This window comes from Acanthopagrus latus, chromosome 15 (genome assembly GCF_904848185.1).
Source record: "Acanthopagrus latus isolate v.2019 chromosome 15, fAcaLat1.1, whole genome shotgun sequence".
Lineage (NCBI taxonomy): Eukaryota > Metazoa > Chordata > Actinopteri > Spariformes > Sparidae > Acanthopagrus > Acanthopagrus latus.
The window spans coordinates 20,801,692-20,828,758 of NC_051053.1; the positions used below are offsets into that span (position 1 = coordinate 20,801,692).

Below are 27,067 nucleotides of genomic sequence, written 5' to 3' on the forward strand. Positions count from 1 at the left end.
TATCCTGCCATCCTCAGATCATCAGAAGGGCGGGACGGTTGCAAAATGAATTAAAAGAAGCAGTTGAGATGGAGAAGGAAGGAAAGCAGGCAGAGTGTGTGTGTGTGTGTGTGTGTGTGTGTGTGTGTGTGTGTGTGTGTGTGTGTGCGTGCGTGTGATGAAGGTGTGGCAAGAGAAATGGATGAAGGGCTAATGATATCATTGATCCTTTAGTATCCCAAGCGGGCAAAAGATGCTCTGCCAAGACCTTCCACTCCTGTAAAAAGCTCTCAGTCTCTCAGATGAATTGTTTACCTGCCATTTAATCCATTATGTCTCGCTGTCAGCAGGTCCAACACTGCCTTAAAAACAAAAAGGCTAACGTTCTGAGAAAGGAAACAGACCGTATTGTTCCGACAGCAATGCATTTTTCTCACCTTTGCTTTCAATTTTCTTGACTCTGACAACCTGTCAAAACACACCTCACCTCTCCCTCTTTTCAATTTTGCTCTACTTTATCTTTGCATGAAAGAGCAGAAAATGAGTTTGGTCTAAATCCTGAGTCACTGCAGGCTATCAATACGAAGATGAGCACACATGGGCAGTTCCTGTTCCGTCCTAGCCGGAGCACACACAGTCCCTCATGTTCTTTATAATCAAATAATTGAGTTTTGGCTGATGACATTTGTCCATTAACTTCAGCGATGTGTGTGCGGCGTCTGTTTCCCAGATTATTCCACAGTGCATCTAAACCAGCTCCTGGAGAAGGCGGAGGTCATCGCCGGCCGGATGCTGCGTTTCTCCGTCTTCTACAGGAACCAGAACAAAGAGTACTTCGACCACGCCAGGTAGGCGGCCCGCCCTCGTTCTTATCACTGAGATGTTGTTTATAGTTCTTGGATCTTGATTTATTGCCGCCACTTTCACATCATCACAGTCTGGAAAATGGCTCCTCTGTGTATTCATCTATTTTGCTGTCTGTGTTGCTTCATTTCAGTGTTTTCTAGCCAGTTTCTACCGCTTTGTAAATGGTCTCCGGGCGTACTTTGTTTTTAGCTCATGCAGAATCACACTGGAAGCTTCAACGCTCTTACCACACTGTTTTCATGGAGGATCTGTTATTAATCCAATCTAATTCGAACTCTGTGTTTTCAGAACTGTAATTTTCTATTCACGGTATGACAGGAATAATGTTGCATTTGGCATTGAAATAACCAGAGCCAATAAAATATCACTGACTTTGTAGTTTCTGAGGTTGACTTTCTTCAATTTGTCACTTAAAGAAAAATAGACCCAAGTCTTGTTTTGCGGCTAACGGCTTAGCTTATTGTCGTTGGCTGCGGCCGTTCTTTCAACATCTGCGGTTCAAAAATGCTTGATGAAGTGAGAGTCTGGACTGTTTAACGTCTGAACCTTTTCTGGAATAACTGAGCTGATTCAACACGTCTGCCACAGCGGCTCAATCGCCTAAATACACATTTAACAGCAACAGCAAACGCTCCGTGACCATTTTTCTGACCTGTTGCACTACAGGTAACATAGCCTTTATACAAAGCTTAGCATTTAGACTTTATTGTAAATGCTATTACCTTTGTTATTCTAAAATCCAATAGTGTATATAGTGAGAATCAGCCAATTACAGCTGATTATCAGAGCCGATATTCAACATTTTTCTGATTTTTCTCTCTGCTCATTAAGCAAATTAATGAAAATGAGGTTTAAAACATTGAAAATATTAACTGACATTATCACAACAGTGTTCACATTATCTCAAAGATGTACTGTGTTACAGAGATATATGTTTAAGTTAGCATGCTAACTAGCTAGCCCTGGCCCGTCCAGTCTCGTAAGACCACTTTGTAGCCCACCGACAAGAGGCAACTTATGCCAGCTGTTAGCGTAATAAGCTAACTCACAAAATGTGCAGACATTAAAAACTCTTTTTACTTTACAGCATAATAGTTTAAGTTTTTCTCTTTCACAAAACTAACTAAATGAGCAAAACTGCCTTGCTTTCGCATTATAAGATATGCTTCATTTAAACTCCACAGGAACTAAATGAAACACACCAACACAGCCTTATTTTTCCACATCACCTGGTTGCTGGTTTGGTCAAAATAAATCATTAATTCACTGAGCAAGATGTCAAAGTATTTCTAGCCTTCGCTAGGAAAGAGTAGCAGCCATCGTCAGTTAGCCTACTCTGGTGATACGCTGCCCCCTGTGTTCTTGGAGCTACTTTCAGATTCTTACCTTACTTAAATCTACAGATTACACCTTTAGTCTATTTTTATATTTTACTAAAAGATCTTTTTCTCGAACCTCTGTCACATTGAATTCAAATCAGCTTCAGCATGTGGTGCCCTTTCTGACCTCCAAAACTTGTAACGTCACTGATGCTAATATGACCTTTAAGCTAAGGGACACTCTGCTTATAGTGCTGTGATAACAATGGCGTCATACTGATAGTATATTATTTATCATGAGATTGTATTGAATGCATCTTTCCTAGGACTCAGTGCTACATTTCTGTGTGCAGCACCTTTCCCGTCTGCACACAGGATGATGAGCCATGTAATTTTCAGGCTAATGTATTCCCCTCTAAAGAAACCTGCCTGGCAAAAAATGGAGATTCAGCTGAAGGGTGCAGCTGCACAAAGCAGGTTGATTACTGCCATAAATCCAGTACATCAAACCAGGATCATAGATTGGTTTTGCAACGTTCTCTGCACATCTGATTGCAACAACAACAAAAAAAAACCCATTTCTTCTTATACCTGGTGATTTTTCTATGCAAAGCACCAGTGCTAGCAGCACACAGTTGTTGGGGGAGAGTGTGACAGGCAGTGGAGAGAAGGAATATCTCTGGAGTGGCTTGTCTTAGATGTTTACTGAAGCATTGTGCAGTTGCTGTGTACGCTGGATTTTCTCCGGTTTGATGTGAGTGCTTTTTTTTTCTCCGTCCTCCTCGCGTTACGTCCTGTTCTCCTCACATCTCCTCTCCCTCAGAGGAAACACTGTACGCCTAAACAAAGCATGCAGTTGCTGTACTGAAGCCGCAGCTTTTGTTGGAGCTGTGCAGCATGACGTCATCCAGACAGACTTCTCTCTTTGGCTGAGTTGCATCTGCTCCAGTGGACCTGAAAGTGCTTTGTGTTAAACTGCACCATCATGTGGGGAGTAACAGTACTGACGTTAGCACTCGATAAGGCCTCTGCTCCCTGTGACCTGGGGTGTGGCGAGTAATTCCATAATGCCTACAACAAAGCATCAGTCGCGGTTATAATGACAGCCTCTGAAGTGGAAGCAGTATAATTACAACTCATAACTGGAGCTTTGGGAGCTCAGATTGACTCTGTGGGGAAGATATTCAGCTGTCATCGAAGCATCCATCGCCCTTAATGTTCATCTGTTAATTAACTCTGAGAGCGGCTTTTGTTTTTCTAGCAGTTTGTCTCAGCATAAATATTTTTGTTTTTTGTCTCACCGGGTTTGTGTGAGAGACACTGGATGATTCTAATGGCGTTACAGAAATAAGATATGTATTCAGTCTCTCATTTAATCAGCTTTCTCTCGTGTGTTTTGTCTCGAACACAGCTGAGGATGTTTTAATCAAACTTGATAAAGCGATTCCACTGCTTTCAGGCATTTTCCTAAATCAAAATCTGTTTGTTGGGTAATGACATTCTCGATGATAATGACAAATATTTTCAGTTTACAACTCACAATAGTTATTGAGCTCTCGTCGCAGGATTTTTGGCTCCCCTCCCGTACATCTGCTCGACGCAGGGAGATAAGTTAGTTGATTCCCTTCCTTTCGTTGCCATAGTCTTCTTGCACTTCTTATGTCCTTCTTATAGTTGAACATCTGATCTTTGTAACCAAACCATTTGAAGTGATTCTCTGTGTTGGAACTAAGTCCTCCACCTCTGAGGCAGTAGCGATGTTAGGCCCAATACAAGAGTCCAAACCTGTGAGCCAGTCTTGACAAGCCTAACATAAATTGATTTATTTATATTTTAAAAGGTCAGGTAAAAAGTTCCAAACCCACAAGGTAGCATGATGTGAAGCAAAGAGCTTTCCCATTTGTATAAATGGAGGTTGAGTGCAGCCTCTCACACTCAAGCACTTACCAAGTCTAAGGCCTTTGGGGCGACTTTTGGATCGGTCCTTTCAATTTTCAGCCATGCTTGTTGTTGCTATGGCGTCATTACTTCACCAAGTCAGAACATTGGCATTATCATTATATGAATGTTTACGGAAAAACCTTCTTCTCTCTTTTCCAAACTGCAGGGATGCGCAGGAGAACCGGATGCTGCCGTCAGTGAAAGACAACAGCGGCAGCCACGGCTCACCCATCAGTGGCAAGCTGGAGGGCATTTTCTTCAGCTGCAACACAGAGTTCAACACGGGCAAGCCTCCGCAGGACTCCCCTTATGGCCGCCACCGCTTTGAGGTTGGTGCTGACGTGCTCTTCAACCCCGACACCAACCTGTACTTTGGAGACTTCTACTGCATGTACACAGCCTACCACTACGTCATCCTGGTCCTGGCGCCAAAGGGCTCCAGAGGTGACGACTTCTGCAAGCAGAGGCTCCCGGCGCTCGACATCACCAACAACCGATTCCTCACTTGCAAGCAGGATGAAGACGCTGGCGGCAGTCTGGTGTTCTACCACGCCCAGGACGTCATCCTGGAGGTGATCTACACGGAGCCTCTAGACCTGGCGCTGGGCACTGTGGCCGAGATCAGTGGGCACCAGCTGATGAGTCTGTCTACAGTAAATGCCAAGAAGGACCCCAGCTGCAAGACCTGCAACATCAGTGTGGGACGCTAAGAAAAGGCCGAATGTAGGAGAGGGAGGGAAGGACTAGAGGTGACTGACCTCTACGCACACACAGGAAGTACACACGTACTGACGAAGCAGACCAACACATGCATGAAGCAGCAGATTTTAGTAGGCTCCCAGACATGCACACCAACATATCTCTGACACCGTTCTGTACTCTCTAGAGACCATCATTCCCAAAGAAGAGTGGAGAGAAAAAAAGATGACACTCCAAAACACCTGCACCGCCGTCTCCTCATCTGAACAGGGTTGTTGAAAACAAACGTGAAACTGAGCAATTGAATCCTGGGACACCAACATCACACATCCAGCCATCCACCTTGCAAGCGAACACTGGCATACTGACCAAACCCTTTAACTGTACTAACATGGGCTGCTTCTATTCAATATCCTGGTGTTTATTTTAATACGTTGTCCCATATTTTGTTAATGACCTTTGCCTTGTTATTATTGATATGCTGTTAATGAAGCGTCCACTGTCTGAGTGGACAAGCATTCTGTTGTTTCCAGTTACTTTTGACTGTTTGACGTTTTAGAAATGTTTTTCTTCTCATTCCACGATAGACAAGTTCGACTTCTTTTTACCTTCGACTAGTGGCACAGACTGGTACTACAAGTTTCTAGGGCTGCAGCATCGAGTCATCTTTCTTTATACCAAAGGTATTAAAAAAACCGCTGTGGAATCTTAACAGTACTAATGCAACAGCCTCTGAAATGTGTATTCACTAAGTCTTTTAATGACCAAGTGTGAACTACTTGTTAACTTGTTAACCTTTTAAAAAAAAGCATGATGCAGTTCTGTGCAGCATGAGTTTGACAGCTGTCGGTACCTCTACCATAGCAACCTTCTCTGCAACAGTCGCTCTTCTTTTGTTGTAGTCAGTGGAAAGAAAGAAAGTAGAACCATAAACTGTGTTTAGCAGAATAAATGTGAAAAAATATTTATTTTTATTGATACATTCATATATATATATCTATATATATATATATATATAGAAAACTATATAAACCAGAAGTGCACAAGGTCAAAAGCTCTGATCATTGTCAACAAATGCATTTAGGGGGCATTAACTTCATAAAAGCAAAATGGGGGAGGGGGGTAAACACAAATTGGACAGCAGATACAACTTGCACTACAATGTCGACGTTCACCAACGTTCACATTTTTTTCAAGGTGAAGATGTAAATTGAACGATTCAGATCAACTATGAAATTCTCGATGCATATCATAGCACAATGTAGGACTTAAAACCGACATGCACAAACACGACAGGATTGTCTCATTAATAGCATTTAAGCTTACACCTTTTTTTTGTGTGTCAAAATAGCACTTTTTGAGAAAAAAAAGAAGAAAATGCAGTTTCCACATTAACCATGGACAAAGCTGTCCAAGAATAGTATGTTGGCACCGGGGGGAAAAAAAAGCAAGTAACAAAGGTGCCATAATAATACACATACAGTAATCTTTAAAAAAAAAGACTTATATGTAACTAACATCAAGTTGTTACAGCGCTTCATCCTTCACATGAATTAGTGATACATTGAATACACTTGCTACATTGGGTTTGTAATAAGATGCGTCAGGGACGACAAGGGATGTGTTTCTGGGACTAAAAAGACTCTGCAGTTGCCCAGCATTATAATTCAGACTGTCACCAATTTCCATCAGTTTTCTTCATGTAAAGTGCATCGACATAATGAGCATGGCATGAAACAAGACCACCGGCTTCACAACCTGATTTTTTTCAGAAAACAGTCCGAGTCCTGTTAAGTTTGATCCCACTGTGAGTTCACTCAACTGCTCTTGGTTGAGTCCTGTTGTTTACTGAGCAGGGCCTCCAGTAGACGGAGCTTCGCTTTGAGGTTCTTGTACTGGCAGTACTCCTCCGCCATCGGCCCACGGTCCTCCCTCTGACAAGCCCTGTTAACAACACATGAAAAAAAAAGATGCAAACAAAAAGGCAAAAGTTTTAACAGTAGTTACAAGCAACCTGCAGCAGCTTCCATAACTGGTTGATAGTCCCTATGTTGCCTTACTCAGATAGCTTTGTACAGTGTGTATTGTAATCAGAAACTTACTGTATTTACTTTGGAGGACTAACATGTACAGTAGAAAGGATGTGTACAGTTCAGAGCAAAAAAAAAACGTCTATCTCTTCGTCTCTTTCCTGAGCTCTCTGTGCTGTATTAACGTTAAGTGGGTGTGCATTACACGGTCGTTCCATTACGATGGACTTTCTTTTGTGGATGTTTTTTTCTTTGTTTTTCACGAGGCATTGTTGAAAACCAAATGTTCCAAGTTTATTAAAAGACAAAATAAAACTCAAAAGCCAAGTAGTTTTGGTTGTGCGGTGTGTGTTGTTTGTGTTTGTGTCCTTCACCTGCCAGTCTGCCTGTAGAAATGCTCCTCGAACTCTTGGAGTGCTTGGTGGAGCCTGTGCTTCTCTGATCGTGCCACCCTGAAGTGATCTAGTAATTCTTGTCTGATGAAAGAATTTAACAAAAAGAAATGTGAAAAAATGATTTTCCTGTAATTCCTCCCAAGTGTTAAAAATTGGAAATGCCATCATAGACAAAATGTCCTCACATAACACAAATGTCCTCACACTGTTGTATAAAGCAAATATGAGTCCACACACACAAGCTGTACCTGGAGGCTTCATGAATTGTTGCCATGGTGATGGTCTGCGGCTGAAGACCCTTCACCTCGTCCAGCGGGGACACCAGAGGTGTTTCAGACATTTCTAGCGAGGGCAGGTGCAGCGACTCATCTGAAGACAGACATCTCGGGGTCGTCAGCCAGAGCGGCTGCTGCCTGGGGCTTCGCTGTTTTGGACGCTCTTCATCAGAGCCCTCCTCTTCCTCCTATTTATGTATAAACACACACACACACACACACACTGAGGTCATTGTAAACAACTGACCATACCAACTGGCCTTGAATATTAGTGAAATGTGTCATCATTATCTGCCCTATTATTTATTTTGGGTGAATTTATTGTTTCACAATATTTTGGTGTAAGTCTTATATCTGACCACTAGAGGGCAGTAGCATGACACTCTTGTATGGACCAAGGTTAGTTTTACCAACATGACAGATATACAGTGAATTTGTGTAAATCTAGAGATCCCATCTCTCTCTACAAGACAACCACCTCTCATTTAAAATTCAGCATCAGATGTTTACTCACTATGGTCGTGATGACTGTTGCAACAGCAGAGGAATGCAGCATCTGCTTGAGGAGGCGGTAGCGATCGTAGAAAGGTTTCATCAGAGTCCGCTCCTGCCTGGTGCTCTGAAGACACACACACAGAAAGGGACATACAGAAGCAACTTTGTTATTATTTATTATTTCAGTCATTTTTTCAAGCAAAAATCTCTCTTCCAGCTACATAATTTGCACCTTTTCTCTGTCATTAATGCTAGTAAATGAAAAGACGTTGGGTTTTGGACTGTTGGTTGGACAAAAGTGGTAATTAAACACAACAACAAGAATGAACACAGCCGGAGTTGCCTTACCGGTCGTCCATGCAGACTCTCATAGTAGAGCAAACACTTCTGCAGGCTGGTTTTCTCCATAGTCATCTGGAAATGGGACATCTCCTGCACATGAAAACAGATGATGAAAAGATATCCTCCCTCTCAGGGAATCAGACCACAAAACCCACATTTGAATACTGTGAGCAATTGCAGCACTGACCTTAACACTTTCAGGCAGACCCATCTCTCGTCGTCTTTCCTTCAGTCGGTTTGCTATTGTGTTGACCGTTTCCTCCACATTTGGTTTGGTGTTGCTGTTGTTGTTGAGCTGTTGCAGCTCCGTCCCTGTAAGAGCTGCCTCCTTCTGGTCCATATCGGTGCCTCCCTGCCCTCTCAGCCCCACTTCGTCTGACTGTCTCAGCTTCAGCTCTAAAAGGGGACAGAAGATAGAAAATATATTTATCTACATATAAAATAAATTATTTGTGAATAAAATCAACTGTGAGAATAAAGTTGAAATATAACTTTGTGAATGAAGTGAAAATATAATTTTGTGAATAAAGTCAAACTGTGAGAAGAAAGTCGAAATACAATTTCGACATTTCTTCTCGACATTTCAAAAAAATAAAATAAAAAAATTTCAGTATCTCCTATAAAAATAAATATTGCAGCACTGAAGCGTGGTTGGGCAGAGAGTTGTAGGATGAGGTGAGATCAGTGGTTGCGTCGTGCTCCTGAGAAAGGAATGAGTCAAAAGGTAGACTACAGCTCTTTCAGGGGTGTCTGAAGTAAAAGGAACTTCTAAAAAAAAAAAAAAGAAAACAGCAAGTCCTTCCTGAAGATTTATTTTCCCCTCTAAACCTCTCAGATGTTTTCATTTGAATAACTATTTGAGGCCCAAAGAGGTCTGTAATATTTCACAAAAAACAAACACTAGAGAATATTCCAAAAAAGGAATACAGATAAAATTAGCTCCACCTCAATCATAAAAAATTAAAAATACATTGAGCTTGCACATTGATGGATCACTATTAACAACCCTAACATTAATCTTAAACACATTTAGGGCAGGCTACCTCTTCCACCACTGCAATCATTAGCTGTTGTGTAAAGTGAGTGTGTGTGTGTGTGTGTGTGTGTGTGTGTGTGTGTGTGTGTGTGTGTGTGTGTGTGTGGTTCTGTAACTGACCTTTGAGCTGCTTGCGACTCTTGATGAGCTCCTTCATCAGTCTGGCGACCTCTGGATGTGCTGTCTTGTCGTTGTGGGCCGGCTGAGAGGAAAAAACGCAAATCACTGACTGAGCAGAGGCCAGTCTCTTTCATGAAGTACTTGGAACTTTGTTTCTCATTCTAGGTCTAGGTGGGTTCTAATTTTACCAATATTATTTAGTTCTGTCCATTCACCACCTGACCAAGGATCAATTGTGTAACAAATGTCATTTTACCAATGCACCAGCAGAGGGAGCAATTCACTGTAGCATGATGTTCAAGGTTAGCATCCACTGCATCATTATAGAGCGTAAATGTATCTCAGTCACACACATCCAGACATGCACACGAACAAAAATCAAACAAAAAAATAAAAATCCCTCTCATGGCTCTGTGAGTGCTGGTTATCAGCTTTGGAAAAAGGCAAAACGAGGTGGTGACTCCCAGTCCAATCATGAGTCAAGGGAAACCATCTGATGAGCAGCTAAGATTTCCTCCCTCACCTTGTAGTGCTTCTCCTGTTCAAACCGCTCCTCAAAGCGCCTGATCCTCTTCCTCAGGGTGTGAATGTGTCTGTTGAGCGTGGAGATGGACACAGAGCCCTCGTCTGGCTCAGTATGGACAGCGCTGCGAGCCCTGAAAACAGAAATAAACTTTTTAATGATTGCTTAAAATGGTAGAAACACTCTACTCTGCATCTGTACATTAATAGCTCTGTGATATTTTCAAAACATGTCATCTGAGGCCGAGCAGGACAGCCAGAAAATCAACTCTGAGACATCCGTGAGTCACTATGGCTAAATAAAGTTAGTGAGGAAACAGTTATCTTACATGCGTATGTGCTGTGAGCACGGTGGAGAGGGCGCTGCATCAGGGTCAAGGTTGTAGCGCAGGCTATGACTGAGGTTGGGGCAGCGTGGTGAGGGAACCGGGCAGTCAGTCGTCATAAAATGGGAGAGGAGTGGGCTGGTGTGAGGGCCCGGTGGGCTCGGCAGACTGCCGTTTCCTGAAATCCCCTCGGAAAGAACGGCATTGGAAGAGGCAAGACTGGACTTTGAAAAAAGAGGGGATGGGGTTTGTACTGGAAGAGAGAGGGAGGACAAAAGTCATTTAAAATCTATGATAATTTTTATATTGTGAATGTCATTTTCATTTGACTTAATAAAGGAGGTTAGATGTGACAAAAAGAGAGTTCAAATGAGGGAGAAAGAGGGAACAAGAAATATGGGTTAAGGAAGCTCTTTCTTTTACAAGATACTCATATGTAACATCTTCCCAGAGAAGAAAAAATGGTCTGTGACTAATACAGTAAACAAGACATCTGATTGGTTTTTCATTTTTAGCAGATATAATCTCTGTGGCTCCTTGTCAGGTTTAGCCAGATCAAAACATTACAACAAAGGAGGACAGCAAGAAAAACATGTATACATTCTGCATTACTGTGCAGATAAGAGAAATACTACATACTATAAAATATATGTACTAGTTCTTCACATCACAGGCAGTTGTGCGAGGGTGCAACAGTAACAGCATCGTACCTTATCTAGAAAAGACACACCCAGCTCATAGCTTGCTGTCAAGATTTATTGACTGTTATTAAACAAGCATCAGAGGAATTACAGCAGCTAGGAGGAGGCTCTGAATCAAAATAGATGATGAATTACAGCAGATGTTACAAATAAAGGCACTAACACTGAAGTAACATGAAGTATGGCTCTTGCGCTGACAGGGCAATGGATCTGATTCTCAATGAGACCCCCCGAGCAGGATGACTGTGAGGTGCTTTAGATAACAGAATTCCCTGAATATTCAAAAGAAGTCATTGGCAGTGTGCTTTTACAACCTCTACATCATTTTTCTCTTCCTTCCAAATAAATATTTAACACTAGAAGCTCAGAAACTTGAATATTATCATTTCAGCATATCAGAAATTCAGTGCCGTTTTCTTACCCAGCTGTGATGAGTCGACGATCTGCTGCTCCTGAGCTGGTGGTGACGGTGGCGAGTGGAGAGGCAGCCTGTGGGTCAAAAACAGGCTCTGCTTTTCAGCAGAAAGAGGCTGTTGCTGGGCAGGTGGGTTCTCCTGAGACTGGGGGTCTCCTGATGAAGGCAAAGGTCCCAAGTCAGCCTCCAGGGCTTGTAGCTTAAGGGAAGGGCTCTGGAAACAGAAGCAGAACATGGCTTCAGGGATGTAAGCATGCAGGTACAGGAGCAGCGTCTCTGAGTGATGTGTTGGTGTTCGCGTGGAGAGTCTTCAGCTGCTTGGGAAATCCTTTAAAACCATTTCAGTATGTCCTATAAAAAGAAATATGTAGCACTGAAGCGTGGTTGGGCAGAGAGTTGTAGGATGAGGTGTGATAAGTGGCTGCCTCGTTCTCCTGAGAAAGGGATGAGTCAAAAGGAAGACTACAGCTCTTTCGGGGGAGGCTGAAGTAAAAGGAACTTCTAAAAAAAAAAAACAAACAAAAGAAAACAGCAAGCCTTTCTTCAGATTTCCAGTCAGTTACAAAAGCATTGGTCATCAACATGTGAGGTGGTATGTATCTCCAGGAGGGGAAAACAGACTTCGCTGTAGCTCTTCTCTCATCTCTGTGCAGTAAGAAACTACTCAGCAAGGACGGGATTCAATCAGCAAGACCACGATCCGACTGACTTTAATCAGTCAGTGAGTCAGATTCCTAACATGCATCAGCATCCAGCGTAGGATCCCTGATGAGCAACACACAGTAATCCCATTAGTGCTGTCGCTGTGAACCCCACATCCTCTATTTGAGGGGTACTAAATCCACATGGTTTTCCCTCTGACTGGCATTCCCGGCACCTCTGCTGCTGAACTGCCTCCACATGGATTATTCATCATGATCGGAAGAATGGGGGGGCGGGAATGCCGCTCCTCTCGGTGCGTGTGGTGTGGGTGTGTGTGTGCAAGGGAGGAGAGAAGGTATATGACGAGTTGTTTCCACGGCAACGTTGTCAGACCGAGAGAAGGAGTCTATTTGATGGTGCTGTGGGGAGTCACGAAACCGTTTGCCTCTGCAGGAGTGAGTGTGTGGAGGTGTATATGCATCGAATTCTGATGGTGCCAAAAAACAAGCTGCTCCGAAGACAACTGGGTTCAGAGCATGTTTTCCTTGCTTTTTCTGTGCTCTGACATCATTCTCAGCATCATCATCAACAGCAGCGGCAGAAGCAGCCGATAGGGGCTCAGTTTGTCCTGTCTCACCCCTCGGTTCATTCATAAAAAAAAAAAAAAAAAAAAAAAAAAAAGACAGAAAAAACGCAGCTTTGTGCGTCACACAGAGGAGGTGGAGGGATAGAAGGGAGGGGACAGAGCGAGGCTGTCATTCATGAAGCAAACACCCACAGGCAAACAGGCTCACACCTAGCAATACACACACAGGTGTGCACTTAAACACACGAGTGCACAAGCACACAATCACTGGAGGTATCAGAGATCCTGTTGTCATAGATACCCTCATCCTAAAGAAAGTGTTAATTTGCGTATCTAAAAAGGCTGCAGGGACGGAGAACTTACGTCATGGCTGTTGTTCCTGCCTCTGCAATCATTGTGTCTGTCAGGAGAACCGCTACACCCTCCTCCTCCTCCTCCTCCTCCTCTGCCCTGAAGACACAGACAGCATACGCACTGATGAAGACTCATTCCCAGAGCCCATTTACTGATACGCACGAGCGCGGCCACACACGCACACATACTCACGTTCATGCAAAAATGGAAGTTGCAGTGACATAGTTAGTTTTTCAGGTAAAGCTAAAAAAGACCAAGAAAGACCAATATATGATTCATCTTAACAGATATCTAAACACTGTCCCAGGATAACAATTATACTCACTGTTATCATTATCCAACCTAGAACCCTTAAACCTAATCAAAGCACCCTGAGTTGATTTGTTGGCTACTGCTTCACAAAATCTTCTTTTAATTTGGTAACTTGGCACATACGGATTGCAAATAACTGTGATTTCCATCTCTACTGTCTCGGGGATTCAGATACTGTCAGTCTTATATCAAGTGAAATATTTCAACTTAGTAAGATTTTAGTTTTCGCAGAGTAGCAACACACAGATTAAATATGTTCCCTCGGTCCTCTGCCTGTGCAGGGAATCTATGTCATTAATAAACTTTTCAGTTCAACCGACTTAAAAGCTCCATCAGTGGTTGGCTTTCTTTATAATGTGCATTAACGCATAACATTTGGTAGCTTGTGAGCCTGAGGCTACAACTCTCAGTCCTGGCTATCACAGTGGCTTGAATTTAAATGGGAGCCTGTGGAAATAATTTCAAGATGGCAGCCATATGCTTGACAAAAGGTGAGTTTACCTTCAGCTTGGACACTTTGGTTCGGTCTTCTGCCTGGTCCTCCATGTTGCACTGCATGCTGAAAAGCAACATTCTGTCAACACCAGACAAATAATATACAATTCTGCAACCTGTTATTTAAAAAAAACCCAACAACTTCATTATATCCTGTTTACAGTCCATGTGACGTTGATACACATGCTCTGTCTGTATTCATAATCAATACTGCATTAAATGTCCTCACATGCTCCAATGCCCAGCACTGTGGGTACTTTTGATGCCAGGCAGTCATCCGGCCCTGTCGTTAAGGGTAGGGCTTATTCATGTCGGATACTAACGAGGCATAACTGAAATGACCTGTCTTGTGGCTCCGTGCAGCCAGCGCTAATACAAAAGTCAGCCTGCCACCACTCTCGGACGGCCTAATCGAGCTAGTGTGCCCCTGTGGCAAATCAGTGTTATTTGGACTGGAATCATATCAGAACCATGACTGTGAGCAGCGTGTTGCTCTGATAACCTACTTCTCAACTGACTGCAGGGCTGAAAGATGAGCTGAGCCGAGAGGGAGCAAAGGGACAAAAACAACTGTAGCAGAAGGAATCAGATAAAAATTAAATCTGAACTGCTCCAAAATTACAAACGGATGATGGCTCCTCTCTCTGGCTTACATTTGAATCTCAGTTAAACGTCAAAAAACTGATTCAAGAAAGTGCCGGTATTTTTGTGGGTGTGAACCAGTTTGATGCTTTAAAAACAAAGCAAAGCAGAAACAAAGGAGCAAAACACAAAATGTCATCTTGTGTTGTCCTCATGCTGAAATCTCTCCTCCTCACCTCTCTGTGTGCTGAGTCTGTGCTTTCTCTACGAAGCTGTCTGGAATAAATGAAGTGTTGCCTGCATCTGTGGAGGCCTGAAAAACAATTTCAGTCCAACAATGAACTACAGTATTTTCCACATTAAACACCAACAGCATAAATGTTTCTTTCTTTGTTACTTCATTTCCACACTACACAAACCACGGAAGGTATTTTGGAGCACACATAGGAGGCAGCAGCTGACTGCACCTTTTTTTAGACGTAGCACATTTTTTTTTAACATTTTACATCTTTGAAAAATTTCAAAGATCATAGAAACAGTTGTCAATGGATGAAAGCTCCAGCTAAAGATGCTGAGTGCTAACAGATGGAGACACATATAATGGGCGTAAGGAAAGGGAGAGACAGACAAATGTGAAAGTAGACACAAAACAAAGAAAAGCTTGAATAAAATCTAAGAGAAAATCAACAAAGCACACCGTTGAACAGTCCTCTACGATGGATGAAGAAGGAGTCGTTCTACTTTCCACCTCGTCTGCTTCTTCCTCCTCTTTTTCAGTTGACATAGAAGTGAATGGTAGCATCTTGTGTTGCGAAAAAATCCTGTTGATGAAGACAACACTCATTAAACTGTTGATGAGTTCCTATTTACTAAATATTTGCTGTGTGTACATTTGAGTTCTGAGAAGGACAAGAGGGGGAAGTGAAGGGGCAAAATGTTTCTTATCCTCCCCAAATGACGTGGCTGGTTACGACAAATCATTAATCATGTGGTCAACGTCATCTGTGCGTGGAAAAAAAGCTAACCAAAGCATCCCTCACCCTTTCAGGGTAAGCACCAAATCATGTGGCTCTCCCCGGTCGCTTTTGGATAGCTGGCTCTGGTGCAGGTGGTGCTCTGACCCCGAGTCAGTGGCCTCTGTACTGTCACTGCTCTCCTCCAGAGTTTCCTGGTCTGGAATCAGCTTCTGAATGTCAGTGCTGACGTCAGAGCTGGTTTCACAACCCTGCACCAGTGTGTCAGGACTGCAGAGATACAGAGAGAGAGAGAGAGTGAAATAGACAGGCTGCGCACACAGGAGGAGATGTTGTCCTTTATCAGGTTCCTGCAAGAATTCATCATATTGAATAAATTCTTAGTAAACTGATTTTGGGGGTTTTCCTAGAGATCAAATGGGCAAGCTAAAACAACAGTCCAGTGTTTCAAAGCAAATGTAATTTACCTTGTTTACTGTTTTCAGCCTGTCAGCAATCATGATGATGAAATTCACAGATGGCAGTGACCAGTGTTTATCTTTTGTGTCAAATCAATTTTGCACTGGCATATTCATGAGGTACTGGCTTCCTGACATCCCAGCTATCAGTTTGTAAGGTTATGCAAGTACAGAAAAATTGTCATTAAGTAAATAATTGTACAACCTGTTGAAAAGGCTTTTGAAGCAGCTATTAGCTGAAAAAAAGTGAAGGATTTCATTAAAGGTTGTCGCATGAATTTGTCAGATTGAATTAATTTAAGCTTTTTGAAAGAGCACAGATTCAAACAGTTCATTCTTTATAACCAAGATGTCTTTGTTTCCCTGGCACAAAAAGGGGGAATAAACAGCAACAACTAAATGTACAACAACGTTAAAAAAGAGAGAGAGAGACAGAAAGGGTGACTGGCAATGAAAAGGAAAAGGAGTTAGACTCAGAGGAGGAAGTGAGTGTGTCTAAGCTGACAAGACATAAAGATACTGACAGATAAAGAATAAATACACAACCAAATCGGTAGAATCTTGTCAATATTCTGAGAGTAGCATTAAAATGAATCTTATTTACCCATGTTATGTTAACATGCATACAGTACATGTAAAATACAAACAGTGGATTTTAAGTGCACCAATCTGCCTATGTCAACATGACATAAATCTGGAATGTCCAACAATGAATTTCTGAGAAAACGCTGTGGTCGCAGCAGGCACTTTAGAAAACAAACATGCAGCGGCTCATGAATCAGCAGTCTTTAATCTAATGCTAGACTATGACACGTCTCATGCAGCTCTAATGAGCTGCTCCCAGCAGAAAACAAGCACAACTGATTTGCAGCGACGTGAACCAAAAACAGCCCATCGGTCACGTACTTGCTCGAAGCGGTATGTGACTCGGGAGCCGTAACCTACAGCAGATGGGTCAGTGCAGCAGGAGCGAGAAACTAATGATAGCTGCTTAGGCTAGTAGTCAGAAGATGAGCCAAGCAGACAGCAGCCAGTGCTTTGGACACAAATTACTCCCCTGCTTCAAGTTTGCCTTCCTCAAACATCCTTCATATTAACAGAGCTTGCTTGGAGGTAGACAACTTTAAGTGTTATGAAGACATTGTAGAGCTCATATGCAAGATGAAAACATTACCCCTTTCTTCTCAAACCACAGATTTCTCTGTTGGTAAACAGCAGGTTATCTCCACCTGCTAAAAATCAACTACATTTCTGTCTTCAATCTAAGACTGCTTTGCTTTAACTCACTCACTTGTGGAGGACTGTGGACCCATGGTTGTTGTCAGTGATGCTGAAGCAGATGAGACAGGAAAACATCCTTAGCCAAAGCGTCTAAAGTCACAGCAGTCTGGTATTTCATGTGACAGTGAACAGCTTGCTGCTTCCGAGGGACGGAGGAAGCCAGATACATAAAGAAAAGGGAGCACAGATGCTGAGTACTTGATGGTCAGCAACACGAGTGACACCCGGAGGCAGAGAGCTGACCCAACCCCCTTCAATTACCCGTGTTCGCTCTCTCTCTTACGTATAAGCTCAAATATACGCAGACACAGATACAGCAGCACTTAGTCATAGTTGAGGTCAAGAATGCCAGTTCTAAAGCTGAAATATAGGTTTAAGTAGGTCAGACAGGCTGAGACAACAAAGGCCGCACAAACTGCACACAGCTGCATAAATTCACACTCAAACATATCAGTTTAAAGGCTGACATGCATAATCAGAATTTATTTTATATATTTTACATACTATCACCATTATATTGATGATCACGTAACGTGAGATTCCTATATCTTTTTTGATTATAAAGTAGGTCTAGGTGCTGTATGAACACTGTGGAAGTACCAAAATTCTCAGAGAAATGATGTGATATCACAACTATACAGTCATCGTCCTCTGCAATGTCCGCAGCAGCACCATCTTTGCAAAAACATCGGCGGAGCTGCAAGTGAAGGCCTGTGAAAGTTGACCAACCAGAGGAAACTTTTTCTGGAGGGGGGCCTTAAAGAGACAGGTACTAAAAGAGAGCATTCAGACAGAGGGTGAACAGAGGTGCTGCAGCAATTGTCATTATAAAACAGTAAAAAAAAATAATGTTTTTTTTTTACATTAAAGCATGTTAACTTTTCCAGTTGACACCCAAAGTAAAACTCTGAACTGGAAAATTAGCATGATAGGGACCTTTAAATATATTGGCTGACCTACATTTCTAGACTTGACCTGAAAAGTTATGAATTTCAGAGGGATTACATAACATGATGGACATGAAGGGGTCATTGGTTGTAAAGTATTACTGAAGTAAATACCTGACATGTAACCCCTCTTTCAGATATCTTAGAATCAAAACTGTGCTTTTGAAATATTATCTTGTGTAGTGGCTGTGAGACAGAAATCCGACTGAAGTTTCTGAAATCAAACCCTCTGTAGGTATAATTAGACTAAAATCAATATGGATTGTGACGTCTTAACACGGCCAGACGGAACAGCATGCAAATGTCAGACATGTTTGAGAGAACACAACATCCCCGTATCAAATCCCAGTCTGAGGTACGGAAGCAAACAGCCAATGCGTATATCTTTAAATGTCAAATACAGTCAAACATTTTCAACAAAGGAACCGTGAAAATGAGGTTACTAGTTCTGGTTCTGTGTCGCTGCTTTCATTGTGAGGGTAATATGTAAGTACAAGAACCAAACACACCCTCATTAATTGAGGAAACAGGGACCAGTGTGCCTTAGATTACAGATAATACTGTATATTAGATCGAGAGAGACAGACAGTTGGAATGACACAAAATCTTATCTGTGCCAAGAAGATGAGGCTGAGAGGGCTGTCAGATGAAAAATGATATTTGTTTTCGGTATGAGTGTTAATAAACACCTTGAAGCAGTGAGATTCTTGGCACTCATCCTCAGCAGGTGTGACAGATTTTAAATCTTAGACTCTTATATCTGTAGCGGTGTGTGTAGGAGTGTCTCCACCCACAGAGGGAGCCGAATTCCACACCCTATACAGATGAATCTCTTCTTGCTCAGCTCTACATGGCGATATTGCCTCAGTGTCTAGTTCATTAAAGTGGGATGAGGGAGAAACCTCATATGGCAGGTGGGCAGCCACTGATCCTTCTCCATGTCAGCTGGGAAAGACCACTTCTGCACATTTCTTGCCATCTGCTGGACTTGCACAACTGCATATACACGTGAGGGTCATTTGATTATAGTAGAGTCAGTCTGACATCTGGCTACAATGTTGCTGTCCATGAATATCTCTGCGACCGTCAAATTTAATCTGGAGCTCAGTCCACAAGGATCTTATTAGTAATACCTCATGCTTGTTTTGAAGTAGTCTCCCATAGCCAGACTGTGACTGTTGATCAGATTGGAACAGGTACAACTCATATTTATAATAACATTATTATTTTTTTAAACTTTTTAAGCTGACTGCAAGACACATCAATCTTTTTGTAGCTTTGTAAGAGTAAAACCTGTAATGTAATGATTGTAAAGTTTAGTATAGTTCATACATCTAGGTTACATGTAATCCTACCGGCCAACAGATTTGGTGACTCGGTCATAATCATTATGCTGAGCAAAAGCCAAAGTTATCAACATTCACACGTTATGTCTCAATTAATGAGGCATTAAGGATGACTGTAAAATATTGCCAGACTTTTTTTATGGAGATCATATAGAGACATTAGTACTAAACTCAAAATGTTTCGAAACAAGGTAAAAAATCCTTGTAGTGTGTATATGAATTCCCATGAGGACAGATCTTTTTCATCACAAGGAATACAGAACCACAATGCATGCCGTCTTAAAATAACAACAGCAAAGTGTTTTTTGGTCTATTAGCGTCAAGCAGAACTCCCATCCACACTCAAACACTAATTAAGACACCAGACACACCACTGCACTCACACAAATGGGTGACAGCTAAAAACGTAATCAGTGAGTGCACGTGAATGCTGTGTCGCATGCTGACTGGAGGCGGATGAAAATAGAAAATATATGAAATGTCATGAAGTGTCTGCACTACAACCTCAAGGTGACTGATGATTAAGATTTAAAAATAGAAAATAGCACGATGGACTCCGAGTTGTGAGTGGGAAAAGTTCCCCCCTGCAAACAGATGACCTGTCTGTATGCAAATTCTGACTGGAGGACCAGTTAGCCGTTGTTCCACACGAACTGTGATACTTTTTATTTTTACTTGCCATAAGTCTGATAGGCCACTCATCTGTACAGGCAACAGCACTTGTTTCCTGTTGACTACCGACACTTGTTGTCAGGGTTTCTGTTAGTAGATGTTGCTCTGTAGCCCGCAGCTTACTGCCACCTGCCCCATAGGATCGCTGGTGAATGGAGATCTAACATCCTTAGGTTATAAAGGAATAAATGGGCTGTAGTCTATTAGTATATAACATCTTTAACATAAAGTTGCTCTGCTTCTTTTTTTAACATCTGATTAACCCCGTCTGAACCTTGTCTGACAATAAGCAACACAGTTGAACATAATTGTGACTTTAATGAACAGAGTGCAGAGGACCTCCAGAGGTTGGCCTTAATTCCCTGCGAATGATGTCTCCGGCTTATCACCAGTGATACGACCATCAACCTGACAACTGACTAAACGATGCTGAACACAGAGTGAAATACTACAGGGAAAAAAAGGTCAGGTCCTAATTACTCCCACAGGACGGGATATATAAGGGTAGATGCTTGTGTACATTTCACGACAGTTTTGAAACTCTTGCATGAACAAAAGCAATACATGCTGTTGTATGTTTCTAGTGTGGTTACAAAGTCTCTGTTGCAAAGGTGATGACAGTACCTGTTGAGATGAGTTTTCATCAACGCATTCCTCGCTGAGACTGACCTGGTCTCTCCGCCCAGCCTCTCTTCCACACGGCTCTGCTCTGAGTGACAACTACTACTGGGTCGTCCCTACCAATGACAACAAGACTTAATAAACAGACATCACTATAGAGAAATAACAACACCTCAAATCATAGGCAAAGACTTTTAAAGACATTTTTACTACCCCACAGAATGCAATTCAATATTGTTTTCATGGATATAAGGTGTACAATGTCTCCTGAAGCCTGTAGCCATCCATGGCAGACAAGAAGAAAATATTTTCAGGTCTTTGAAATGTAAGTCAAGACCAAAAAAATAGTTTGGTTTGTTGGTAAATGCTATGATCATTTACTGCAAATGGACGTAATCAAAAAGTGTAAAAAGACCAGTGGTGGAGGAAGTTTTCAGATCATATAGTTCAGATAATTTATAAAAATTCAAATAAATGTATTAAGTGACATTTATGTTAAGATAACTGTTACTGATGTGACGAAGAATGTGAAATAAAAAATGTAAATTATAAAAGTACATACACGGCGCTGTAAAAATACTCCACTATAAGTTAAAATCATGCATGTGAAAACCTTACAGAAGGAAAATGGCTGCTGTGACTAAAATATTACTAAATATTTTAACAATAAATTATTTTTATTGTCATGTACAAATGTGAAGGTTGGTTGAGGTTGTGCCATTTTTGACTCTTTGGTATAGGATGGCAACTATTGATCACTGATTTATATCCTGATTATGTATTTTTATAATCAATCACTTCTTTGATTTGTAAAAAATCTGGTAATTGTGAGAAAGATGCATCAAAATGTAAATATTCTCTGGTTTCTTTACTTCTCTAAGTCCATAAACTAGATACTGTATCTGTCAGTTGTGGCAAAAACCAGGCATTTAAGTAGGTCGTCTTACATTTTATAGACCAAACAACTTATCAATCAATTTAATCAAAGAAATATTCTACAGCTTAATCAACAATGAAAATAATTTTAAGTTGCAGCCCTTATTTACAGCAAAGAGAATAAAACAAACATGGCTGACCTCAAAGTGGGAGAGCGCAGAAAGAGTCGGAGGAGGGGGTGAGGAGGAGGCAATTGAGGAGGCCACTGACTCCTTGGCTGGTAACGGAAAGAGAACTTGAGAATGTATGATAAGATGGAGCAACAGGGCGTTACACACACTCTGCTCCTCCAGCATCCTGGGTCCCACTGGAACGCTGCATGGTGAGGAGAGAGGAAACAACAACACAATGTCACATGTACCACAGACTGTGTATTAGAATTGTCCTCTGATCAGCGTTGTAACAGAGTGGAATGGTGCGCCATCTAGTGGAGGGACTGGAATGGAAATGAACCGGTCAGGCTCCAAAAGGTGATTCATAACCTCGGGATAGAACATTTTAATAAAAATATATATATATATCTTATTGGCATCTTGTAAATATCAGAGAAATGATCAGTGTCTGGTCCTAACACTCACAATAGTGAGCAATAACTCTGACCGGAAAGTTCTCACGTTTACCTGGAAGCAGCTATTTGTTTTCCAATATGCGGTGTTGCTGTTTGTTTTAAGGTCATATCAGATGTACACACGGTAAAGGTTAACATAGCATACATCCAGGGAAGAGAATGTGAAAAATGTGAGTATTAATAGATGTGTGTTTACATGGGATGAAGGTCTGTTTGGAATGACAGGACATAAGAAGCAAGTCGCATGGATTATGTAACAGACACATAACAGGGCAACAAGCTGTCAATAAAAAGGTTTGGATGACAAATATGCATGAGTTATAGGAGGGGAGTGCCAAAGATGCTGTCTCACATGCAGCATGGCGTGAACATGTGCTACCCTGTCTGTCATATCAACCTTAAAATCATAGCAATATTTTAAAATCTTAAAACAGACAAAGAAAAAAGTATATACTTAAACTTTAAAGACCCTATTTTAGGCTGAACAGTTGCTATGTTCAGCACTTGTTTCTCATTAGTTTCTTTCATTTTTACTTGAAAACATTACACCACTCATCTTTTCCTCAATTGTTGCTCTACAGGACATTCTCCAACTCTCTGCAGCTACCGCAACCCACACCCACACCCAACTTTTCCGAGCCTCTGTCGCCAACTCCACATGCCCCAACAGACTCTTCTTCCCCTAGCTATAATGATCTGACATTTTCCCGTCACGTGCTGAACTTCACAGTGTAACTGACTCCACATTCCACTGACGTGTCTCTAACTTTTAGAGACAACAGGGTTGACAAGGATGAGACTCAGAGATCATGTGATGGAAGATCACGTGAAAGGATGTTGACTGAATATCATCATGTTTCCAGTGTGGCAGACGCTGAGCACAAGTCGAGCTATAAGTGTCTCCCTGGAGTGTGTGTTTGTTTACAGTGACGTCTGAGTTGTGTAAACAGGACGGGAGAGATCCTGATGACATCTGCTGTATCTGTCTGTCTTTTTGCGTGCCATGCTCTACATTATCAACCACAATCCACACCCATTTCCTTGGTGACAAACCCGACTCCACCCTCAAAGTAGTAGTGCAGCTGTGGAAAAATGGAGCAGACACACAGCTGCTTAGGCTGGCGGATTGGGTCAGACAGTTAGGAGGTTGTTCTCATGACAAACAGACATAGAGTTTTATTATTTACATCTTGGTCTGACAAAAACGAGCTGGAAGAGTGACAAAACATTTGTGCTCTCGTGCGTTGAGATCTAGATTGTTGTTGATAATACTTTTAGAGAATACTCTCCAGATGTGAAGTATGAAAACCAAAATCCCAAAATGGGTGTACAGCAGAGCCATCTTTCTTAAAGTTACACAGTAACAAGTCACTAAAATGTCTGCTCAGGAGGACAGGTCTGGAGAAGATTTAAATGTGGCATTAACAACAGCAACTTACTGGAATATACAAGGCCCGAAGATGGTTGCCAGATTTTCCACAGGCATGTGATTTGATTGGCTGTGAGCCGCCACTCTGGATAGGAAGTGGATGAGGTAAGACAAAATAAAAAGGTTGTCATCAGGGAGGCGGCAAAGGTTTTCTCTCAGAGACTGGTTCATCTCTGTTTCATCTGCAAATCCTAAAAAAATCAGAAGATCAAAAGAGTTTTTATTTATGTGCACTTCAATCACTAGTCTTTGGTTTTGTGTGGATATATAATATATGACCAGCCTCAGATTTGTACATGTTGGTGTGTTTACATACTGGAATAGCACTTTTTGGTTTTGAACAAAGCCTAAAATATATAATAATAAATATAATAAATATAAATATAAACAGCCAACAGTACCAAACCCTGGTATAAATAATCACACACATAATCACACATAGTATAAAATTCCTCACTAAATGATTAATATGAAGACCTCCCATTAGATTGGCATATGTCAGTCATTGATGCATTCTACTGAGTAAATAATTAATTGGTTACTTAAAGAACAATCAACATTAAGTAATACTTTAAGCTCTAGCTGTGTCTACTGTTGATGTCTGCACAAAGAGTCATTCCCGGTTATAGAAGCAGAAGTGATGGATGGGTGGAGGCATAATAGGGCTACATGATTTACGTTTAGTAGGAACATTTAAATCACAATGACAGGACATTTTCTAATCTTTACAAAACAAACATGTTTTCTTACATCTGGAGAACAAGATGTGTAAGCCATGGCATCTCTGCACTCCAGCACTTTATTAAATGCTAATTCAACACACGTGTTGCCTTTATCAATTAATTGCACCTTCTTGCAATTTGGATATTGCACTTGGCCATTATTGGGATTTTGATAGTATTTAAATTAATTGTGCAGCCTTAAAACATACCAAGACATACTGGCACTGCTCAGAAAATTGTTTTGAGAAAGTTAACCATCCCACAAGTTCTCATACTGGCAAACAGTGATTTGATCTATAATCCTAAATTTAAGGAATGCCAATAACAGATATAATGTATTTTTGTCTCATGAAATTTGATCCTTCAATGCCATAATTCATGATTTCTTAGTACCTGTGAGGCTTAGAACCCACTGTTTGCGCTGGGGTTCAGGAACTACGGGAGTGGGCAGCTCCCGAAGGAAGAGTTTGAGTAGCGAGGCCACAGTGGGGACGTCTTGCTCATCTCGCTCCATGTCAACTCTCTCTCCACTGTCCCAGCGCTGCCTCAGCTGCCTGGTCCGCACCACTGAGCCACAAAGCCGGAACAGTCCTCTGTACTGCATTCCTGCGATAGGGAAACATGCAGGTACAGTCAGTAGACATATTTATTTATTTGTCTACTTTATCTGCACACACATAATATCAAATAAAATCAAATAATGAAAAGATAAGAGAGTTGTCAGCAGAGGTCAAGAATCCCTCAGAGGTCAAGCAGTCTTACAGAGAAAGAAACAATAATAATAACTAATAAAGCATAATTAGGAATAATTTTAAAAAGACAAGTACACACATAAAGCAGAAAAACTAACCAATCAAGAAACAATAATTAAATAAAAACAGAGATACATAAATAATTAACACGCAGAAATATAATAAAATAGGTTGAAATATTACACATCATGAATTAAATGTAATGACAATTTCCTTTTAAACATTTCTAAAGATGATAAACTCCTAACAACATGTCCTTTAGCATTCCATATCAGTATCATTTGAGGAAGTATTGCATATTCAGAGGGAAAGAAAGGAGTAAGAGAGAAGGAAGGATGAATCAATGGGATAAAAACAAACAAGATCTAAATTACCATTCTTATCCAGGAACTCCACCATGTCCCTCAGCACAAGGGGTATGCCATGGACCATCTGCCCATCCTCTCTCAGTTTTTCCAAGGCAACACCAAACACACACCTGGTGACCAGTTCAGGCTCTGAATCCAGGGTGGGAACAATGGGCTCTGGGCTGACCTTAGCACTGGGCCTCAGGATTCTCACTGAAGATGCGTCGTTCTGCATGTAAAGATGAGATGCAGCAGCAAGACTCAAATACAGAAATCAAACCGCTCCAATGTCAACTTATTATAAACACTTTTCAGGATGACCAGAGGTAGAAAAGTAGTTAGTGATAATCTTGAACCCTTATGTTATGTACTTAAATGTGACCTAGATGTGTCTACCTCATTACATTAAAGGGGCACTGGGTAGATTTGCAATTCAGAATTGTAATATTTACAAAATGAATGAGGTAATAATATAAACGCTCAATGGAAAATAAGGTCCCCCGACGACAGTTTGAAACTAGAAAGGCTGCAGCAAACAATATAAAAAAGTATGACAAATGAGCAAATGAAGATCTCTCTATTTCTTCAACCACACTTCTAAGTGTACCTTTAATTGGGGTTCCTTGATCCGACAAGACAACGTTAGTTGCTTAGCATTACACACTCAGCCAAGATACAATGGCATATGTCCTCGAGAAAAAGACTCGTTTAAGAATAAATGTGTAGTTAACTAGTTAAGCCAATAAAATGTGGCTAACGGTAAGGAAGTAATATCCCCCAAACTCCATGCCATAACAACAGTTAAATGTCTTTTTTGAGCGAAGTTGCTTGACTAAAAGAAACTATAAAAGCAAATAGAAAACATTAACAGACAAGACTACCCTACACAATGTGTACAACGATTAATATGCTCCAATAGTAAGGAGCTCCCACATCTTAACTTACACAAAGCGACAGCGAAGCGCTTGCTCCCATTTTTCAGCTCAGCGGATCGGAACTGCTCTCCATTTCTCAACCGTACACGTCTTTTTCCCTCCTCGACATGATGCTCCACTCTCAGAAACTATCGTATAATCCGACACACGAGGAGTAAATACCGCCATTGCCGCCACATCTCAGCGTTTAGCTTACATCAAGTGAAAAACACTGTTGTTCCAGTGGAACACAGTTAGCTTACTTGGAAGGTTAGCTTGCTGGAAAATTGTTTATGTTGCTAGTCACGTGACACATGTGTAACCATGGTGACCTGTAGTAGGGTTGCCAGGAGAAGGAGAAGCAGGCTCGCCCGGGATGGTATTGCTAACCGGAAGTAGTTGAATTTCCCCTTCTAAATTGGCTTATGTAGGGGAAATACCGTCAGGTCGATGTGCCTCGTGTTTTTTTGTTTTTGTTTTTGTTTTTTTTACGAAAGGCTCTGCCAATGGTGTGCCCGGTTGGCAATCTGTTTACCTTGGACAGTGAAATCAACTTATGAATACTTGGGGGAGCGCGGTGACGCAAAGAACGCTAATTGGATGAAAATTGTGACTCACCAACCTAGCGGGAGTATTAGCAAATAGTTAACAGTCAAAGAAATCAATT

General features: G+C 41.4%; 2 protein-coding genes across 4 annotated transcripts in view; one reads left to right on the plus strand and one right to left on the minus strand.

Moving 5' to 3' along the window:
* LOC119033876 (phytanoyl-CoA hydroxylase-interacting protein-like) overlaps positions 1-7,165 on the plus strand; it is a 21,293-nt gene extending 14,128 nt beyond the window's left edge. For 2 of the 3 annotated variants that reach the window (XM_037124456.1, XM_037124455.1), the window contains 2 exons: positions 710-827; positions 4,273-7,165. In XM_037124456.1, the coding sequence (XP_036980351.1) occupies positions 710-827; positions 4,273-4,816 (662 nt within the window). In that variant the 3' untranslated portion in view covers positions 4,817-7,165. The remainder of the gene's footprint in view (positions 1-709; positions 828-4,272) is intronic. The other variant, XM_037124457.1, reaches the window with a different exon arrangement.
* On the minus strand, positions 4,844-26,765 carry LOC119033875 (protein FAM13B-like). Its single transcript, XM_037124454.1, has 21 exons — positions 26,432-26,765; positions 25,514-25,715; positions 24,781-24,993; positions 23,676-23,856; positions 21,809-21,983; positions 20,736-20,848; positions 15,474-15,677; positions 15,131-15,254; positions 14,670-14,746; positions 13,858-13,915; positions 13,054-13,140; positions 11,469-11,676; positions 10,350-10,599; positions 10,022-10,154; positions 9,499-9,580; positions 8,530-8,738; positions 8,349-8,432; positions 8,020-8,124; positions 7,479-7,693; positions 7,210-7,311; positions 4,844-6,749 (listed from the first exon to the last, which is right to left on the minus strand). The coding sequence occupies exons 1-21, from the start codon at positions 26,459-26,461 to the stop codon at positions 6,623-6,625; spliced, it is 2,979 nt and encodes a 992-aa protein (XP_036980349.1). The 5' UTR covers positions 26,462-26,765; the 3' UTR covers positions 4,844-6,622.
* Positions 26,766-27,067: the final 302 nt, after the last annotated feature.